This window comes from Dermacentor silvarum, chromosome 8 (genome assembly GCF_013339745.2).
Source record: "Dermacentor silvarum isolate Dsil-2018 chromosome 8, BIME_Dsil_1.4, whole genome shotgun sequence".
Lineage (NCBI taxonomy): Eukaryota > Metazoa > Arthropoda > Arachnida > Ixodida > Ixodidae > Dermacentor > Dermacentor silvarum.
In genome coordinates, this window is record NC_051161.1 from 78,531,340 (window position 1) to 78,553,033 (window position 21,694).

Genomic DNA, 21,694 nt, shown 5'->3' on the forward strand with positions numbered 1-21,694 from the left:
GAACAGTTTTAGCGCAAGACCGTTCTTGTGAATCCTGCCCCTGAAATGTTGACTGTCGCACGATCGCTGATGTTCTCCAACACAAATATTGCATCGCAAAAAAGAAAGGAAATGTCACAGTCTAATGAAGTACTTCCATGAATAGTGTAAAGTCTCTTCGCAGAACCACGGCAGTGCATTTATGTATTCCTTACAGGCATTGACTATGTTCACCTGTCCTTTAATCCATATTTCTTCCAGACGTTGACTATGTTCACCTGTCCTGTAAAAATGAGAAGGATACTGAATGCCATGAAAGAGTCCGAAGACATGGCAATCGTGCTGACAAGGTGCCTGAGAAAATTATTGGTCATCGGTGCATCCACACCTCCAGCTCTAGCCGAAGAGCTCGCCAAAACCTTCAAACTGCACGAGCTGCGCAGCTGCTACGGCATGACCGAGGGTGGAGGGTGTCTCACAGCTCCTCCTAGCGGAGAAGTGTCCGGAACGAACCAGGGCTTCCCTGTTTCTTCAGTTAAGATGAAGGTATTATCGGCAGTGCATACGGCAGGCATAACCAAATCCTGTCTGGGAGCTTGCCCCTGTCGTTGAAAAGAAATGTGTACAATGATTGAATTCTTCTGGTGATAACATATGGGGCAGAAACTTGGATGGTAACAAAGAAACAAGTGAATTAAGGACCGCACAAAGAGCGATGGAACGAAAAATGTTAGGCGTAACGTTAAGAGACAGGAAGAGAGCGGTGTGGATCAGAGAGCAAATGGGGATAGTCGATACTATAGTTGACATCAAGAGGAAAAAATGGAGCTCAATGTAATGCGTAGGATGGATACACTGCGGACCATTAGAGTTATAGAATGGATACCAAGAGAAGGCAAGCGCAGTCGAGGACGGCAGATAACTAGGTGGGGTTGAAGAAGTTAGGAAATTTGCAGGCGCAAGTTGGAATGAGCTAGCGCAAGACAGAGTAAACTGGAGATCGCAGGGAGAGGCCTTCGTGCTGCAGTGAACATTAATATAGGCTGAGGATGGTGATGAATATAACCTTGGCGTAACATAGGTCATTTCATTCGTTTTTTTTAGTTTTGCTTTATACACAGCACTGGAATAATAGACTTCGGTCAGCGCCTCTATATGTATTACGATAAAGCGACTAAAAACTCTCACATTACTGGAAATTTAATTAACACAGGAGCTGCAGTAGCCCACATGTTTCTTGAATACGAGCGCATTGCAAAGGCACAACGAAGACAAATTTTTAGCAGATTATGGTCAAGGGCGTGCCTCCATTTTTATCTCTATAATGTCCTTTCGTTGCGTTGAATCAATTAATCAATGAGTACATCAGGACATAAAATCTGTATATCTAACGTTGGTTTAAATGTATATCTCTATAAAACACCAGCTCTTAATGGAATAGTACAGGATATTCAATGGACGTGTTTAAATTTCTTATTTGTTTATTTTTTTATATATAATTGGCGTGTACTTGATTCTTGCGCCACTGTGTACCTTCTTATACTTGTATCATCCAGAGTGAGTTAGCGACAGGGTGGAGTAATGGGTGTAGCTGCCGTAAATATATTTACGTATGTCTCGTACTTATCTCTGCATACACTTCTCCTCACTGTTTTGCACTCGTTAAACATCAGACACTGCTTACGTATTCAGAACACAGCTGCGTCGATGTATGACACTGTGCATCCTCGTCCAAAATATATACATTGTATGTTAATAAATTAAAATTAAACATAAATATATATAAAATTAAGATAAACACAAGTGTATGAATCACACTTTGTTGTATAGCGTTTAAATTCATATAGATTTCTACATAGGCGCTGGAACGGCATCCATTTTATTATTTTAGTTTTATTTATTTATTTATGTGAGCAACTTATTATTTTCTCTGTAAGTGACCTGGGGTTGCTAGAGGCGTACCACTTTCAAGCTCTCCAGTTGGCCACCATTTAACACTGCCTACCTGTCTGAGTGAGTGTTAGAGGTGTGGAGCCCAGCACGAGCATGTTATGCGCACTAGCTGATTTTGATTAAAATTCTCAGTATGACTAAAGGCTTGTAAGAAGAACAGACGTTTAACGCGGATATTAGCGTTAAATTGTAGATACAAAGTTCTCTGGTAACATGCGTAAAACGCGTGAAAATGGCATTTCTGCGAGACACTGGTCTCGGCGAGATAACCTCGTTATAGTTTTGGATCTGCCCCAGTGTGTCTGTGAGAGTACGGTATGTCCTGTATCTATCACTTCATATGTCATTGTATTCACCTGGAGTAGCAGTATGGAGTAGTAATAATGGAGTATTGAGCCCCACTGCCAGGCAAACCTATCTTGATTTTGGCTAAAGAGCCCTCCTTTCACCCCACCAAATCAAATATTCTGTCTTTTACTCTTGTGTGCATGAAGCGACACTATCAATTTTACATCCTTCGTCTTTCACAGCACTGGCGGCGAAAATTTGAATTGGGCGAATAAATTTGGTAATTATATGAGTCTCTCGGCAGATATTGCACCGCGTGAACTTTCTCAAAACACCTAGTGAGTCGCTGGTTAAAGACTTGCTACATTACTTTTTTTTATCCACCGATTGATCACCAGATAATCGACACAGACACTGGCAAGTTACTGGGACCTCTGCAACGCGGGGAGATTCTCTTCAATACACCGTACGCACCGACTTCGTACTGCAGAGATCAGGAGGCTGCGGGCGAACGTATCGATGAACATTGTTGGATTCACAGCGGTAAGCAGAAGAGAGGCAGTGAGTTCAACAGAATGCAAATGCTGCGTATAAAAGCGCTTCTGACTTTTGAAGCGCATTTGTACACCTCATATTGCATGAAAGCTTCAATATTATTGATATACGCTCGACACGCATTCGCGGCGCCACGTTCTGTTGTCACGGTACCAACGCACATGTGAGGCCCATGACATGAGCATGTACCTAGCATGCGCAGATTGTTCAAAGGTACGCGCTTCTGGCAGAAGGTTATGCGCATGTGCGGAGGTTTAGATGGTCTCCAGAGACGCGAGAGACACGGAGTGTGTTTCCCTGCCAAAACTTTGATCGTTTTAAACCTGAGCTCGTTGGCAAAATTCCAACGAAGAAAACAGCGATAAATACACGGACGAGGAAAAAAGAAAACAAGGAGACAGGACGAGCGCTGACTGCAACCATTGGTTTTATTGTGCCTGCAGAAATATATAGCTTGGGGAGGTAAAGAGGGGAGAATGAAAATTCCGCTCGCGCATGGGTCTAAAGACAAAATGAGCGAATGCATATTTATTAGTCCCGGAGAAATGTGTGTACGTCGTGTACGTCTTGCGAACGCGTGGCGTGCGACTACACATCGACGTAAAGGTTTTGAAAATTTCACGGGCGCGATTGTCAGGATACCTGCTCAGAACCTTGGCGTCTTGAAGTAACGGAGTGCACCTGTGGTATCGAGTTCCCACGATATAGGCACCGGGCGGCCGTTGTAAGGCGCCAGCGGCGCGCCGGCGATGTGCTGGGGAACAACGCCGCGAACGGCAGCTGTCGGAGCACTGGCATGTGAAGCAGACGACGGGACGAAGGCGCTCGGTGCTTCCAATGATTTGGCACTGCGGGTTTTAAGGGCGGACGCACCGGAAAACGCATTTTCGTGTGTCTGCTTTTGAGAAAGGTCGTCACTTGTACGAGGCAGATCACATTCGTGGCATCAAGTAGTATATAAAGCAGAAAACGAGCGCAATTTGCGATGCAAATGCACCACGCGAACGGAGCTCCGCGGCGAGCTAAGACATGGAACTCCAGCAGTTACATTCCAGCTGTTATTTTGCTGTGCACGTTAACATTCTCGCGTATTTAATCATGTAAATAGGCGAAGAACACAAAAAGTATGGAGAGAAAAAAAAAAGGAGACATACGTCTTCCTTATTATGTTTCTTGACCTGCTTCGCCGATCGCACATGTGTCAGTAAGTTCCCGTTCTCTGTCCGTTGTAGTTCTTTTATCTTTGCAATGCTTCCCCATTCTTAAATTGCTTATAAACTAGCCCAATCTTCAGTCACGGTCCATTTTATATAGCTTAGCGCGACGGGAGACGTCGGTGGCGGCGAGTGTGAACACGCCACTGCGTTGCCGTTCCTCGTCGATGCACAGCACAGTTATGTGCTGGACGCAACCAGAGTTGGGAATTGCTAGGAAGGAAAATGTACATTAAAAGAAAGACTGATACACTGATAAGACGGCAAAATGACTACAAATTTGAGTGTTCGCCTTCGGTTCCCAAGCTCCGGAGCCGTTACACTGCGGAGGCGAAGACAGGCAAGTTGGACACGAAGCTCTTGCGTATGAGCGAAGCTCTTGCGTATGAACGGCTCTTTTATTAACGTTAGAACAACTAGACTATACCAAATCAGCGTCGGAAATGTACAGTGCCCAGCGATTGAAGCGCTGGCAGCGCGCGGCTGCCGCCGTTTTTTTTTTCTTTTCGAGCCACGGGTGCGCGCCGTGGGACCAAATGCAATCATAATGCGTTACGAAGGTTCTCGCTTTCACTCTATACCAGAATGCATCAGTTTGGTGTCCCCAGTCAGTGCAAAAAGCGCTGGCGACCATGCGATTCGACTATCGCGTTTCAATTGTGAGCACTGAACGCGCTGTTGCCTATATACAGACCGCACATATACAAACTTTCGGCCTGAAAACGCGATGCCGCGATGAACAACGATTGAATTGAATGGCCTAACCAGCTTCAGTCATGTTTCAGTAACTGTTGGTGCACCCAAAAACGCAACATGTTTGATCAGACGTGGTTTCACGGCAGCGCCAGCTGCGCGCGGCCCGGCCGCCACATGCCATTACTTTCGCGGCGCCGCCGCATGAAGGCGCCACCGGTCCAAATTCATCCCGCGCCCGGTGCCTATAGTGTGGGGGCCTCGCACGGCGAGGCGGCCAGACCCGCATGACCTACGCGGTGAGGCTTAAACTGCCGGGGCGCAAAGCGCCGCAGATAAAAGGAGACGACTTCTTCTGTTGGGGACGAAACGACGAATGTCTTTATTGTTAGAGGGGGAACGAATCAGCGTGTACAAGGAATCAGCGTCTACAAGGAATCAGCGTACACGCTGACTACAACATTAGGTGCGGCGGGGCGCCAGTGGTGAGGATCAAATCGAAACCACAACAAGCAGAATAACATCCCCTCTCCCTTAAAAAAAAGCAAAAAAACTGAAGGTATCTTCCGTTGTCAAAGAAGCATAAGTGGCTTCTTTGAAATATCGCTAGACAAACGTATAGAAATGCGCTAAGTACAGACATTAAACAGTAGACAATGTCATCCTAACTGTAGGAACCTTATTCTTCGGACACATTTAAGCAGTAATAGAGTTTTGGTCCCCCCTCCCCTTTTTTTAAAGAACATGACGCAAGTAATTAGCACAGAAATGCCCAAGTGTACATGAAACATTGAAAAAATGTAACACTGCAAAATCTATACATTGACAACAAATATCTGACATACCCGTTCTTGGGTAGCATTGTACAACAAAGTTGCATGAATGAAGAAACGTGAACATTCGTGCGACCTGCTTCGAGACACATATGTGGGGCTCACTCGCCATGAGTCTGAATCGGAGTACACGGCTGCACGACCGTCTTGCCTTGGAATGTGCTTAGCGCATGGTTAAGTGGACACAACAGATTCTCTACTACTCGAGTCCGTGTAAAACCCTTACGAGTACTTGAAGGTAAAGTACCTACCCTAACATGAAAAGTACCAAATATTTGTTTTTTTTGCGTAAAAGGCCGAATTCGTATGCGAGGACGAAGATGTGTAGACGTATGAAGAAAGAGAAACTCGCATAAAACGAAGTTCCTTACACGCTGGGGACAGCAACGGAAATAGAATCAGAAGTTCACCAACAACATACAGAAATCGCAGTGGGAGCTCATAGCTTTTGAGAACGGGTTCCACGAAACAACCTGGAGCCAATGTTCTGCGGAGAAGACATGCTGATTATAGCAAGCTGAACGATCTCACCAGTAATGCACGATTTTTAAGGCAGTAGTACTATTTGGGAACATAGTCCTTAAGCCATGCTGAAGGTTGTTTAGATTTTTGGTTAAATCTTCGCCTTTCGAGGTGCCTCGCCTCCCCGTCTTGCGGCCATGGACGCGGAGAATTCCAGAGGCCCGCCTGGCCAGGAGTCATCACGGCCGTCAACCGCAAGGAAGCGAGTTGGCTCCCCCAGTGACACCGAAGACACCGAGCTGTACTCTATGTCGGAAGACGGCTCATCCGACGACAGCTTCATACCCGTCCGGAGCAAGAGGGCGGAGAGAAAGATCGTCAAGACATCGCCGTCAACTCCTGCGAGTACAACGACTATGAAGTCAAGGCCTGCGCGCTGGTCGCACGTCATCATTTTTATGCCGGAAGAACCCTCAAGCAACCTACGACTGCTGAACAGGCAAGCCCTATCCATTTTTCTGGAATGTGCGGTGGCAGATCAAATTAAAGACATCAGAATAAACCCGCGGAAGAATATACTCGCCATAGACGTGTACAACGTGAGTGCGCTTCGAAAACTTCAAGCAATCACGAGCTAGGCGGCATCAAAATGCGCCCCTTTATCCCGATTGACGATACAATCATAGCAGGTGTAATTTATGACATCGACATTGCAATTCCGAATGATGACTTACCTAGCCTCATCAAGCCGGCAAACGAGGGAACTATCATTACGCAAGTGCGCCGCCTTGGAAATACGCGCTGCGTAAAAGTAATTTTCAAGGGGGATTGTACACCATCCCACGTTAAAGGCGGACATTTCCGACATCCGGTTCGACCATTCATCCAGAACCCGCTTCAGTGCCAGTTTCTCAGGGTAGGACACGTCAAGGGCGTGTGTCCCAACTCGCTACTGTGTCCCCGTTGCGCTGTACCTCATTCAGAAGAGACCTGCGGTGCCACGGTTCTGAAGTGCGCCAACTGTAATGGCCCTCACGCTGCCTCGTCGAAAGACTGTCCCCGCATCAAGAAGGGGCATGCAGTGTTCAAGCAAATGTCCAGAGACAATTCGACTCACAGGGAGGCAGCCGAAGTAGTCCGGCGTCGGCGTCGACGTCGGCACCATCGTACGTCTTCAAAGAAGGCGCATGCTCGAAGTGATAGTGCCCATTCCACTGCGGCACCACTTAGTCGCGCCTAGAAAGGGCTTACCACTTCCACGAAGGAAGCGGATAAGACTATTTCTTTAGAGGAATGGCCTACTCTACCGAGCCGCTCCCTTGCCAAGGAACCTCAGAAGGTCGTCGTCCCACCGGAGCCTTCTCCAGCCATGGATGATGCACCTAAAACAGATCGTCAAGTCATTTCGGTTCTGCGTTCCCTCATGGAAGCCATCCGAGCGCTTTTGGTGGACATGGGGACAACATCTGCTCGACGCGCACTTAAAGTGCTGGATGCCTTAATCCCAGTGCTTGAATACCTCAACTAGAAAGATGGCAACCCATACCCCATCCTTCCGAGAAGAAGTCAAGGCAGCGTTCGTCATCCAGTGGAACGCCAGAGGGATAAAATCACGCCTTTCAGATTTTCGTCAGTTTGTGTACACCAATGTGTTTCCACTCATCGTCATTTGTGAGCCCAACTTGTCGAAACCACTCAGACTGTCAGGGTACAAAGTTATCATTTCTTCAAGAAATGGTGCATGCAGCAAAATCATCGTTTTTGTTCGTCGTGAACTTGCCTATGTTTTGCAACCAATTGCGTCCCACGACGACAATCAATATATATGCATCACAGTTAAAAAGAACAAACTCTTGTTTACTCTCATAGGCGTGTATACATATATCGCCTTCAAGCAATTTGATACGAAAAGATTAGCGGATATCTTGAGTGTGTGTCCTGCCCCATGGGTCATCAAAGGAGATTACAATGCACACCATCCGGCATGGGGAAGTACAAGAACAAATGCAAAAGGAAAAAGATTAGCAAGCATCGCCTACAACTATGACCTTACTCTCCTGAACGATGGTAGCCCCACCTTTCTTCGAGGCATGACATACGGCAGCTGCCTCGATCTTGTTTTCGTCTCCAACTCTCTCGCCAGATGTGTGAAGTGGTTTAAAGATATTGAGACGCATGGGAGTGATCACATTCCCACTAATCTTAACATCAAAGGCTTGTCGTCTAGATCTGGTCCACGGAAGATCATTCGGACGATTCAATGGGCGACCTTCAAATCTGACATGGAAGATGCTTGCCGCGAGGGCCTACCATCTGGGTTAGAGCAAACCATTAAATGTACGATGCAAAACGCCACTCGCATGATGACGATATTTTCCACGCGAAACGACTTCGACATAGAATTAGAGCGACTACGAGCGCTTCGTCGCCGGGCGGAACGTCGATATGGGCGTACAAAATCAATCCATGACCTTAGGGCGGCCAGGAGGATGCAAAAGAAGATTAAGCGTCGCATGGATATATTAGCATCGGAACGTTGGGCAACGTTTTGCCAGAAACTAGACCCCCGCAAGCCACTGTCTCACATTTGGAAAATGGTGCAAGGTCTGCGTTGCCTTCAGTAGCAGCGTTTTCCATTCAAGGCGCTCGCGCTCTTCCAAGGGCGGCATGGCATCGATGTCGCAGAAGACTTTAATTGTGCGAGGATCGCCAACCAAGCGACTCGTCGAGATCCTTCAGCCCGAGGTGACGTCCCCCATTCCCGTGGAGAGGACTTCCTCTGTTGGGGACCAAACGACGAATGTCTTTATTCGTAGAGGTACAGTGTACTAGAATAGTTATTACTAGTACGCTGTAGTGGAGGGGGAAGGGATCGGCGTACAAGCTCATTACAACTTTAGGCGCGGCGGGGCGCCAGTGGTGAGGATCAAATCGAAACCAAAACAAGCAGAATACAACAGCACCCTCAATTGGCGCAGTGAATAGCCAGATTGCTCCCATTCTCATTCTTTCCGCTTGACGCATGCTCCCGCAAACGGTCATCATTGAGACAACGTCCTGCCTGGCCTATATAAGTTCGGCCACACAAAGCGGGGATCTCGTAAACGACTTCTTTGTTGCAGTGTGATGAAGCTAAGGGGACACCTCTCATGCCCCGCTCAGTCACGGAAGGAGGAGGAGGAAATAAGAGAAAGGCAGAAGGCAGGGAGGTTAACCATGATAACGTCCGGTTGGCTACCCTACACCGGGGGAATGGGAAGAGGGAACACAAAGATGACAGGGAGAGAGAGGAGGGAAGGAAAGAAGAGAAATGAGCGGTTAGTTCGCTGACGCGTGTGTTAGTGCACTAATAGTCACAGACGTTGACACAAGCCCGTCGTCCTCAAGAAGCACAAAAGTGCCTTCACCGCTTTATGGGCCGACGAGCGATGGGGGCGGTGTTCCAGCAGCACCTGCACGGAAAGCGTCCGATCGTCCAGTTTCTTTAGCGCATTAGCGAGTTCTTGTCTTTCTTGGGCATATCGTGGACAGTGGCACAGCAGGTGGTCAATAGTTTCGTCGGTGCCGCAGACCTCGCATGCTGCACTGTCGGTCACTCCAATTAATGTAGAGTATGCCTTTGTGAAGGCAACTCCTAACCAAAGGCGACAGAGAAGCGAAGCTTCACGTCGAGGAAGTCCGAATGGAGGTCGGAGTTGCAGTGACGGGTTTAATTGATGCAGTCGTGTTAATCGTAAGTTTGGCGAGTTCCACTCGGTCAGTGAGAGACTGCGTGCCAGGTGTCGAAGCTGCCTTGCGGCGTCTGTCCTCGAAAGTGGAATTGGAACGCGGAGCTCTTCTTGGTGTGATGTGCGAGCAGCATTGTCTGCGGAATCATTGCCACTGATTCCACAATGACCAGGTACCCATTGAAATACAACCTCGTGGCCTTTTTGTTGGACGTGATGGTGAAGTTTCACTGTTTCGTATGTCAACTGTTCATGACAGCCGCGTCGGAGAACTGACTGCACGCACTGTAATGCCGGTTTTGAGTCTGAAAACACAGCCCATTTTGTAGGTCTTTCAGAGTCAATGAATTCTAGTGCACGACGCAGAGCCGTTAGTTCTGCTGCCGTTGAGGTCGTGACATGCGATGTCTTGAACCGCAGTGTTATTCCTCGCGTTGGTATAACCACCGCACCACTAGAACTGGACGACGTAGTCGATCCATCGGTATAGATGTGCACGTGGTTGCTGTACTTTTCATGCAAGAGGAGTAAGCTCAGTTGTTTTAGAGCAGGGGCCGGTACATCTGATTTCTTCTGTAGTCCTGGAATCGTTATATGTACTTGTGGACGGCTCAAACACCACGGAGGAAGCACTGGCTTGGCCGCAGGTGCGTACCCTGAAGTAAACGATGCACGATGTGCACTGACAGTAGCGCTAAATGTCGAGCAGGTCCTTTCAGCAGTGAGGCTCGCCAGGTGGTGGGAAGGGGTCCTAGCATAGTGTCTGAGATGCGTACGCATTGTCTCAACGGCAATGTGCGTCGTGATTGGGTAATCCTGGGCAATGGCAATGGTTTCAGCCGTTGACGCACTGCGTGGTAGGCCAAGACATATCTTAAGGGCTTGGGCTTGAATGCTTTGAATCATGCGGAGGTTAGTCTTGCAGGTGTTGGATATTGCAGGCAGGCTGTACCGAAGGAATTCAACGAACAGCACCATGTACAGCTGTAACATACCGTGTATGGATACTCCCCAACTTTTTCCTGCAAGGAACCTGAACAGGTGACAGATAGCAGACAGCCGCTTTTTCACGTAATTCACGTGCGGAGTCCAAGACAGGTCTCTGTCAATTACGACTCCCAGGAACCTGTGCGCTCAGTCACGGTGGCGCTGGAATGCGAGCACTGTGAAGGTGTCTAGATACAACTCTTTTTTATCTATTAAGCGCTGTTACGGCCTGTTCAATATCACCGCGTTCGCCTTCCTCTGGCGCAACAGACGAGGGAGCGCAGAAAGCCGACCCCAAGTCTGCAGTAAGAATTGTCCATTCGGCGCACCACGAGGTGGCACTATAGCATTAGAAAGGCGTTTAGTTATTGCGATAGCAATTATACGCTCACGAGGCGCATTCACCATTCACACCGAGACGCATTCACGTCACACTGTCCGGCTATACACGGCGCATGTGCGGATTAGGCGCGGCAGGTTGGAGTAGGGAGCCCGCATGCAAACGGCGTTGCATGTAGGCTCCCTAGGTTGGAGTGTCTCCAGAGACGCGCAATGCGTTTTTCAGCGAGAACGACGACGGGAAGTGAACGCGCCGTCTACGATCCGCTCGGTAGCGGCGTCACGCTGCCCTGACGCCGCCAGCGAGCGGATCGAGCGCAATGACATCAGTGTTGTGCCGCAGGCACGCTATAATCACACTAACTTTCCTGCTGAGCTACTGTGTCTATGCGCTGGTGTGAGCTAAACGAACAAAAAAAAATTGCCGTGGCTCAACGCGCTTAAACCAAAGTGTGTCGAGTGATAGCACGGTTTTGCTTTGCTTTGGGAAAGCGCACAGACGCTGCACGGCATTGTTAGCAACTACCGCATCTACAATCGCACTACAAGGCAACATACAGACGCTGCTCGGCGCGGCAGCAGCAGCGACCGAAGTGACCTTCATGCCGCGTCTCACTTCGACGCGAACTAAGCGACGAAACCACAGCGCATACGAAGCTGCCAGCACTCGGCGCACTTTGTCCACATCACAGATCGCGTTCGAGATATGGGAGCCCACGCGGCGTACGCAACAGCCGCCAGTAGTGGCAGGCTATGTTCCGGTTTCACCTTGGCTGAGCTTGAAGGTCAAATTTGCGAAATGTTTTTTTTTATTGCGATAGCAATTATATGGACACTCCAAAGCAGATTTCTGCCGTCGGCGTCGCCGTCGTCGTCGCCGTCGCCGTGAGGTTCCGTATGACGTCAATGGAGATGAAATCATCGCCGCGCGGTGGTAAGTGGTTCTTGAGGGAAAGGGAAAGGTTGGCGCTATCTTCTGCAGCCCTTGAGGGAGCACGGCTCAGCGCCATCGCCGCGCGCCGCCGAACGCTGTATGTGCGAGTGAAAGGGCGCGAGGGACGCGCGCTTTCACGGGGGTGAACCCACGGCGGAGAACAAACGTGCGTTCTGCGCCGTGCTCTCTTAAGGGCTGCAGAAGTAGGCGTCTCTTTCCTCCTTTACGATCACCACATTGTAGAGCAAACGCACCTTCTTACGACGCGCGAAAGGCCGTAGGGGGGGGGGGAGGGGGAGGGAAGGGAGGCGAGGTTTATCTGCAGCACCAAGTGCCTATTTATACGAAATGCTTCGGCAACAGTCACCAACGCCGCACGCATTTTGTGCGAACGCGGGCAAAACGCCGACGGCTTCGACAGCCGTCGACAACAGTTCTGCGTGTTGCCGGTGCTGCTGCATGTCCAAGTTTATACAGCTGATAAAGCTACTATCATTACTCCGTATAGCTCTCTACAAATTTGCTATCGCCATTGATGCTTCACCTTTCAGGTGAAACTGCGACAACTTTTTTTATTGTAGGATTATTTATTGCGTAATAATTGTATGAAAATATGCACGAGGCTACACTTGATTGTTTATTATATGGCTACAGTGCGTTGGACCCGCCACTGTGCTGCGACTACCGAAGCGCTCCCTTTCGGCACACGTTAGTGTCACAATGCAGTGCTTCGCTTCACCGCTCCTAGATGGTGGCTATCACATCCGTTATATCCGTTGCCGGAAATCCATCGTGCAACCCGGGATAAAATAGATTCGTGTTAAAATAAGATTACATGTCCAAGTGCTAAAGTGGCTGTAAACGTGTCCTCCCCATTACGACGAGAGAAGAGAAGTGAAATTCTACGCTGGAATGTTGAGCGGCAACCCAGCCACCTATGGAAGACGACGACGACGACTAACGCTGGAGCAGTGGCACGAGCGCGTACCGAGCACGATCACGAACCGCCTGGTTTGGAAGACGACGACGACGGCGACGAACGCGGGACCAGTGGCACAAGGGTGTGCCCAGCGCGAGCAAGATCCGCTTGCTTACCGTGACTACTAAAGGAGACGCTGTCAGCCCAGGCGCATAAGAGGCTTTGCACAAAAAAACTGGCTTCGGTTGAGGCCGTGTTCAGTGAAGCTTTCAGTGGGATGTCCGGAGGTGTAGGCGCTGTGGTCTGTGGTGGCTGGCGGGAGACATCTAGCTGCAGTTGGGAGGTCTTCTTTAGTGCAACTTTGATGTGGTGTCGCAGGTGTAGACGCTGTTGTGGCCACAGGGACAAATCTGGCAAATCGGACTAGCGGGAAAGTGTGGCACTTTGGCACGTCTGTGTAAAATTAACGATTAGCATTATTAGCCTGTACTTGTCCCGCTACAGATTGCAAATACAGGTATCTTCACATAGGCTGCATCGCCGTATTGTTTGGATTTTAATCCTACTGCAATTGACAGACATCGTGATATGGGGTTTGGTAGCATTTTGTTTGTTTGTTTTGCACATAAAAAATTGGGGCCGTTTCGCACCACTGGTGCAAAGACTGGGCAAACAGCGAAGCTGGCAGCCCACCGAGCTTATTTTTGGTCCGGCTAAGTTTCTGCGTGGTCATGCTTCGAGAGAGAGAGAGTAAAACTTTATTGGGAAAAGGCAGAAAAAAAAGGAAAATGTGAGTTGAGCCCCTAGTCCAGGGTCCTTAGAGACTGGGCTAAGTTTCGGCGTGGTTATGCTTCGAGACTCGGACATGTTTTCTGCGAGGTCATGCTTCGACACTCGGCCAAGTTATGCGTGGTTATGGTAGATCATGTTCATGTTCACTTGTCGCTGGAAATTATCCATGAATCGCAGGCCCGCATCGCTTTGCGATGCTTCTAATTGCTCAAACGGGTTTGCTCCCTATCGCGGGCTCAAAACTCAGAATCCATGCGCTGTCGTTTAGTCGCCACTTCGGCGGCGCGATACTGACCGGGAACCAGCGTGCCGACGCGAACGCGCGAGAATACGCCAACCGGGGGGGGGGGGGGGGGGCGCACCACGACGGGGAACCGGACAGAGTCACCAGACGCTATGGAGCAATTTTAGAAAACCAAAGAGCCCTACGGAGGCTCTACCCCCATCCCCACAAAGACCTTAGTAGAGAGCAGTCGGTTGCCTGGAGACCACTGCAGACTAATACATACCCCGATCTGAGTTTACTCAGCAAAATCTCTCCGGCAACTTATGACCATAAATGCCCGCAATGCGGGAAACACGCGATGCTTTACCACGTTACGTGGGCTTGCCAAATACCAAAGGTCACGCCAGTACACAAAACACCAACACCGGAGCAGTGGGAGGCTGCGCTATCCTGCTCAAAGCCTGAAGAACAGCTCAAGCTGCAGTGTTGCCAGGTCCGACGAGGCGGCGTAGCCAAAAGCTAGAGAAGTTGTAGCCCAAATGTAGTCAAACAGAAAAAAAGTGCGAAATATTTCGTAGCCAAATATAGCCATTGTTATTTGCAATTTTATTTGTGTATACATTTTCACATTCGACAACGGCAATCCTTTTATTGCGAAAGCAATTATATGGACACTTCAACCGGATTTCTGCCGTCGCCGTCGCCGTGAGGTTCCGTATAGATAAAATCTTCGCCGCGCGCCGTATGCCCGAGCGGAAGCGTGCGGGGACGCACGCTATCACGGAGAGCGAACGCACTCAATCTCCCACGCGCAAGCAAGGAAGCGGGAAGCGAGCGCCGGAGGGAGCGGGGGAGGGGGGGGGGGGGGCGCACTTTTACTCTGCCAACAACCGCGCTCGTCGCTCGCCCGCACCGTCTCTTATCTCCACACGGCTCTGACCTTTCTATGCGCTTTGCATTGGCCGCTCAGTTTCAGTTGAAGCGATAGACCGCACGTACCTTCGCCCGCTTCGGCGTATGCGCTTGCTGCCAGCGTTTTGACAGTCGTTGTCTGCAGTCATTCAGTGTGATCTATTCATGTTTGTTTGTGCGCGCTCACACCACGCTTGTTCAATCAGTTAGTAATAGTCGGGCCACATTTTCCAACGCACGCTACACATGCAATGCTGCCCGGGTCGGCAGTGCAGCGCTACAGGTGTGTCCCTTCGCACGCGCTGCCCACGGGAAGCGCTTCTCATCAACACCACCGTTTCACACGCGCCTCCTCGTGGTCATCTATAGTCTCTCTTCATGTCGGTCTACTTACGCCGCAGCACACCTGCTTACTTATCAGCTCATGTTTAGTACCATTCATATTGCTACCAAAGCCGCTCACCTTACTTCGTATGACATTGCTGTGTTGTTATCGCATTCATTGCTTCGCCCTTAGGGCGAAACTGTGACATTTTTTTCCCGCCAAGCGGTGATTTTTAAACGCGCTCCGAATTTTCGCGACCGTCAAAGCAGAACACAGAAATGTACCGTTCCGGAAACGACGCGTGCGCTCCGCTGCATCTGCGACTGATCTTATCGATACATCGAATAGCAGCGAGTCAGTGGACGCTGACTTTTCTTCTGACTTTGAGTCTGAAAGCGACTACGACGCAAACCAGCCTGGAACATCGGCGGCCGCAGCCCGGCACGCCCAACTGTAGTCCTTGTAGGGAAATTTTTCCAGCGAAATACCTGTACAATGAAAAATTTTGATTTGTTTGGAGATAGTGCCATCACTGTCGTTGATGAAATATATGTGTTAGTCGTGCAAGGTTGTCTGGGTCATTTGGCTTTAGGGAAGGACATCACTGTGGCAGGTATGCTTTAACGATCAACTAACTGTCCTTGCAGGTGACATTGGCTACTATGACCACGACGGTAGGCTGTTTGTGTGCGGCCGACTGAAGACACTACTTGAGTGCCAGAGGAGGAAATTCTCCCCATCGGATATTGAACACTGCCTTATGGATCACGAAGCCGTGGAAGATGTTTCTGTGTTGGCCGTGCCTTTTGAAGAACTCGATCAGTTTCCTGCCGCCGTGGTCGTCACGAAAAGTGGCTTCACCCGGGACCAGCAGCTCGCCGAAGACTTGAAGCGTTATGTGGCTGGTACGAGTTAGTCTAAACGTTTGGTGCGAAATTCACTGTCACCGAAAGTTCGGTGATTTAGTTGCGCCTTTGGGCCCGTATCCACACAACCTTGCTTAAGTAGTCGTGTTGTCAGAATGGGTGACCTTCGGGCGCCCACCACACATAATAGAGTTCAGCGTGATAACGAGATAAGGATAACTGACAACCGCAGAAGGCAATTACGAAATAGAATACGGGCCGCATTCTTCGTTTATTGTGGTATGACTACGGCGTTGTGCAGGGTAGCTTAATAATACCGTGATTCAAGCTGTAGAACACAACACTGTTGTTCATGCTCGCCTGGTTTGTTTTGCCTTTAACAAACGCACGGATAAACTAACGTTGCGCGGAAAATTGGCCGCCACGTGTACTGGGCAAGACAGCTACTCTTATCATAGTGTTGCTGTTTTATCATTGTTACCACAAGTTTCATGTGGTATGTCCGCCTGCGGCCCTGATTAGCAAGCTCGCGCGAAGATGGCACTTAAATGACGGCGTTAAAGGTCTTCTAAGTGGTCTTATAAAGTCACTGGTAGATCGGTAACACTATAATAAAACTTTCTAGTATTTGTTACTTAAAGATCATTCTGTGATCAAGACCAGTCTGTGGAACGAACTGCATGCCAGGTACCACCACAAGTGCTGCAATGCTTTGTGTGGCCTTGTATGCCTAAACAGTAAAGAAAAAATGTGCAAATCTTCGAAACCTTAGCGGCATGCAACGTCTTATCTCCTGCTGTCTGTTTTCTTTTTTTTAGCTTCAAGCCCTGATTCAGTGAAGCATAAACTGTCGGCTTTTAATGGAATACCATGCATATTTCTTGTTTTCCTGTACTTCCGGTCACAAGTCATGAACCTGACTGGCATTCGTATTGTCAGGTAGCGTGTCGATAAAGCTTACGATTTCTGTCGCTGAACCAGGCAAGATGCAACTGACCTTTGTTTTCGTAATCCGTATTTATATCTTCTGCAAAGTGCCTTCCTTGCTTTTGCTTGAGACGGGAAGGGGAAATTAGCACAATTCACTTCTCATCAATGATTTAAAATCTCACTCTGAACGAACAGTGCAGTCACGTTAGCAGACTATCTTTTTTTTATTTCAAGTCGAAACAATTAGCATTTGGAAACAAAATGTATGCGCTGGGTACACAATTCACTGGATTTATGCAAATCAATGAACTTTAATTTTCTATTTGAAAACCACGGTCTGTCGTACTTATGGTATGAAGTAAAATATATTGACGAGTAATTTAATCAGCTTGGAAAACACTGAACTATAGAGTTCGTGAAATCGCAAATTTGTTTCGGTGTAATATTTGATTAACGCATACGCTGGAGTGCACAAGTTGCTTCCGTATGCTCTTAATCTAAATGAATTGAAATCGTAACTAAACAATTCTGTTTCCCTATCTCGCTTAAAATAATATTATGCCGCAGTCCTGCAGACTTCCGACTCGAGTATTGTTTTCTCGTATATGGTTACCATATTCACAACGTAGTTGTCATGCTTTATGCATACTACAAAAGTGGCCTATTCGCGTAATGTTTTGTTTACTTCCATATGAAAACAAGTTGCCATATTTCATTAACGCGTGTGTAACTCAGAAGCAAGTACCTGTATAATCACTAATTAAATTACAGGTACTTGCTTAAAAACAAATTTGCTATCACCTGGACTTTTCCAACAGCTCACTTATGAAGCATAGTGCCTATAAGACATTTGAATTCGTTACTTCTGGAACATGTTATGGCAGTCGTGATGTGGTGCACTCGCATGCACCACATCAGTTTTCCTTAATTGTTTTCTGTTTTGTGTGCACTTCATCCCCAGATATAAAATGAACTACATGCTTTCGAATGTTGTTCAAGTTGCAATTGATTGACTGATTGCTTTGCTGGTCGATTAATTGACTCCTGGCCATTAACTTTCGAAAGTAACTTTGGGGCTCTGGGAGACGCCGCAGTGTTGGCCTGCTCATTAATTCTGACCACCTAGGGCTTCTTTAACCTGCATTTAAATCTAAGCACATAAGCATTTTTTTTTCATTTCGCCCCTATCGAAATGCGTTCGCTTCGAACGGGAGTCAAACCCACGACCTCAAGCCACGCAGAAGAACGCCAGAGCCATTGAGCTACCGTGGCGGGTAATAAGTTTCACTTGACAGCATGCGTGTAAGTCATACGTGAACTTCTCGTTTAAAGAGTACGGCGAATGTGGGAGATGGGAATTCAAGACGATGAGCAAAAGGAGAACAATGACAAAGCAGAAGCCAACGTTTCGACAAGTGGACTTGTCTTTTTCAAGGCTTGAAAAAGGGTTGACAAAGACGATTTCACTTGTCGAAAGGTTGGCTCCTGCTTTCACAGTGTTCTCATTTTGCTGATAGTTTTAAGAGTGTGTTTCGCGTCTGTTCGCTGTGCGGATACTGCCAACTTTGGAGCTCTTTGGACGTCTCGCCTGCTTCTTTTTACCCCTGCAATGTTGTGATCTGTTTTGTCCGTATTAAGCCACGCTGAGTGCGTCACAATGGTCGAGGACCCCTGTGACCAACATTTTTTTTTGTCCTTCAGTGCTAAAGCCCGTCTATATCTCAAATTCAAATAAAACTTGAACTCAAATGAATTCAAATGCCAACTTTGTCCGAGATTGCTGTCTGTTGTTTTACCTTCACCCTTCTCTCTCGATCGCTCTGTTTTTTACTTCAGTTTGGACTTTAAAATGAGAACGACTACCTGAGAACCTCAGTCAAGAACTCAGAAGCATTGTTTACCCCATATTATAATACTAGAATAGGAGGTTATCTTCGTTGGCACTATCTCCTTCTTCCCACCCTCAACCACCCCCCCTTCTTTTTTACTCGGTATGCTAACAGATGCAAGACGTCCGTTGCTGACATGAAAATTGACACAGAGTTCTTATCGATTAAGTAAAAATTGATGCTAAAAACATCAGAAAATGCCGAGTTATTGGACTGCATATGGAAATGCTGGAATAAGTTACTGTTGGCTATACTGCTGTGTTTTATGACAACCCGTGTAATATTAGCGTCTGCCATGGCGCTTCCTATGCTGTGTGCAGGTGTGATGAACATCCTCAGAATGTGCGCAACGATAATGATCTCTCTACCCCTTTGTTCTTACTACACGCCTTCCCATGCCTAAGGTAGAAAACAGTACGCGTGCCTAGATAGCCTGCCTGTCTTCCTTTATCTCGCCATCTCTCTCGTTCTTCTTCTTTTTCTCTTTATTGCGCTTTGTCCTGGTGTACCTTTTTTTTCTTTTGCACAACTCGGGAATTTCTTTTCTCTCTTAACAGCCCATTTCATTTCTTTTCCCACCATGTTTAATTTTTAACAAATACGGTACCTCTATTACGGACGGCATATTTATCATTCGATGGTTTTCTGGACGCAACAAGCAAACAACAGCCACAATTTCGCATGGTGATAATTTCTTAACCAGCGTTACGGAGGGTAAGCGACTTGCACACCGAAAGGTGTGATTTATTCAAGCGCTGACAAGTACGCAACAATGGCAATTATTTTTTTTTACTGTAAAACAATTTCTTGTCGTAAATAAGCGACGTGAAGCTAGCCTTTTGCACATACAACAATTAAAGGAGCGGCGAAATTCACTCATTATATATACGTTATTCCCAATTGGTTGCAGCGCCAGATGTTCCTCCAGTACTTTATATGAACACATAAGGTCTAGCGTAGTACCAGGTGACATCTTTTTCACCTCCCGAGCGCTCCTATTGCCGCCACCGTACAGTATCGCTCTCGTATCCTCTGATTTATTTTTCGGCGCTTGCACGCCTCCTCGCTCGCCGGTGCGCGTTTCGGGTACGCAACGACGACCCATCACCTGCTACCATAAAGGAAGGAAAAAGTTAGGAGGGAGCATGACGTCCCGCAGCCACCCTTGCCTAGCGAACGCTCCGTGACGCGAGCCCTTTGCGCCTTTGCCTTTGCTCAGTGTCGGCGCAGCACGTCACCTCTTGGGTCGAGATCATGGAGCAAGAATCGACATTTTCTGGGACGTTTGGCACCCGGTGGTCTCTTAATCGATGCTCACTTATTCGGGGGCCCTCCCGCTGCGCTGCATGCAGAGCTGAAGCTCCCAAATTTACCGCACCTTCAGGCGTGACTATCATGTGTTGGGCCGACATACTTCGCTTCAACCTCGCTGCGCGATGCTCCCTCTTAACTTTATCTTTCCTCCATGCCTGTCGTGCCGTAAAAAGGGACCCCCATCGCGCGTCTTTTCCCTGTCCCGCCCATCGGCTTGGCTGTGGGCGCCGTGCAAGCAACAATTCTTATCTCCCAATGAGTTGCAGGACTCTCCAAGGTACGAGAAGTACACAGACATTATCCGTGTGCCTGTCGGATTATTGGCGAGATTAGAGAGTTTATTCTTGCTCGGTACATGATACGTACACAGCGATACGTAACGTCACATCTTGGGCCATTTGCGAATGCGCGTCGTATACGGCGATTTACTGTGGCGATTTCCACCGGTAAACGTAAAGGCCAGCCTAGCCGCGGCAACATGCAGCACCTATACAGCCCAGACCACCCGCTTGGATGCGAATTGGCGCTTCTTGCGTGCTTTCTGCCATGACAGCAAGAAATAAATGTAAAATGCGTCATCGCTTACTGTCGTCTCACGCTAAGGGTGTAGCATTATAGGTATGTTCTGTCGCTGTTACTGAGATCAGTTGTTTGTTTTGACGCACCTAGGACGACTGTGTCGGCGGCGACTGTGTCGGCTGCTGTCGTGCCGAGTACCTGTGGCCGAATGCGTATGTCACACCGAAAGCAATGTCGACATCACGCCGACAAAAGAGAAACGCTGAGGGATGAGCGGCTTGTTGTGTGCTTAACTACGAGGTTCCATGTTGGTGTCGGGCAGCCAGTCAATGCAAGGAGACCTTGCTAAGAGGCAACGGACTCAAATATCGGACAAGCACTTGTCCCCGCAAAATGAGTTACCAGCTTCCTTCTTGTTCACATTCGTTTTCTCTCTTTCTGGCGCTTATCATAGTTGCGTTAAATCTTTGCGTGCCGCCATTCGTTCTGTTCGTATATTGCAGTGCCATGACATGCACCCGTCCTTTTCCTCGCACAGGGAAGTTGGCCAGTTTCAAGCACCTCCACGGCGGAATCTACTTTGCGGACGCTCTTCCGAGGAACACCCGGGGAAAGATCAGGAGCAGCGCACTTCGAGAGATGCTTCAGACATTGCGCAGAATGGACAGTGACGAAGTCTCTGTCGAAGAATGCAAATATTAGACGACACGTGGCATTGAAACGCACTGCAGGAGATCCCGCCTGTGATTATCTCCCGACGAGGCGTTCAGGACTTCCTCCTGCATAATTGTTTTTGGGCTTTGGTCATGGTTGCATTTTAATGAATAAAAATACTGACGCTTAAAGAAGGAATAACAAAAAAAACAACCGAACAGTTCGTATAAGGTTTTAAATATCGTTAAACTTAATTTGATCGCGTGCGTGAATTTTTTCGCTCTACTTGAGACATAACCTCCGGTAAAGTGCAGCCTCTGGTAAAAGGCTTATGTCAGTAGTAATATGTTACGTAGGAAGACGCAGACGAAAAGCTATATACA

General features: G+C 48.1%; 1 protein-coding gene across 1 annotated transcript; it reads left to right on the forward strand.

Annotated features, from left to right (window-relative positions):
• Window positions 1-8,644: 8,644 nt before the first annotated feature.
• On the forward strand, window positions 8,645-21,359 carry LOC125947677 (luciferin 4-monooxygenase-like). The gene is made up of 3 exons (XM_049672893.1): window positions 8,645-8,795; window positions 15,787-16,044; window positions 21,196-21,359. Exons 1-3 carry the CDS (start codon window positions 8,645-8,647, stop codon window positions 21,357-21,359), a joined length of 573 nt encoding a protein of 190 aa, XP_049528850.1.
• Window positions 21,360-21,694: the final 335 nt, after the last annotated feature.

What these genes read in the sequence shown, in the direction of transcription:
- LOC125947677 (XM_049672893.1), top strand. Translation starts at nt 8,645, where the DNA reads ATGGCATCGATGTCGCAGAAGACTTTAATTGTGCGAGGATCGCCAACC. An exon ending in GAATGTCTTTATTCGTAGAG is followed by an intron (nt 8,796 to 15,786) that starts GTACAGTGTACT and finishes CTGTCCTTGCAG; the next exon opens with GTGACATTGGCTACTATGAC. An exon ending in CTTGAAGCGTTATGTGGCTG is followed by an intron (nt 16,045 to 21,195) that starts GTACGAGTTAGT and finishes TTCCTCGCACAG; the next exon opens with GGAAGTTGGCCAGTTTCAAG.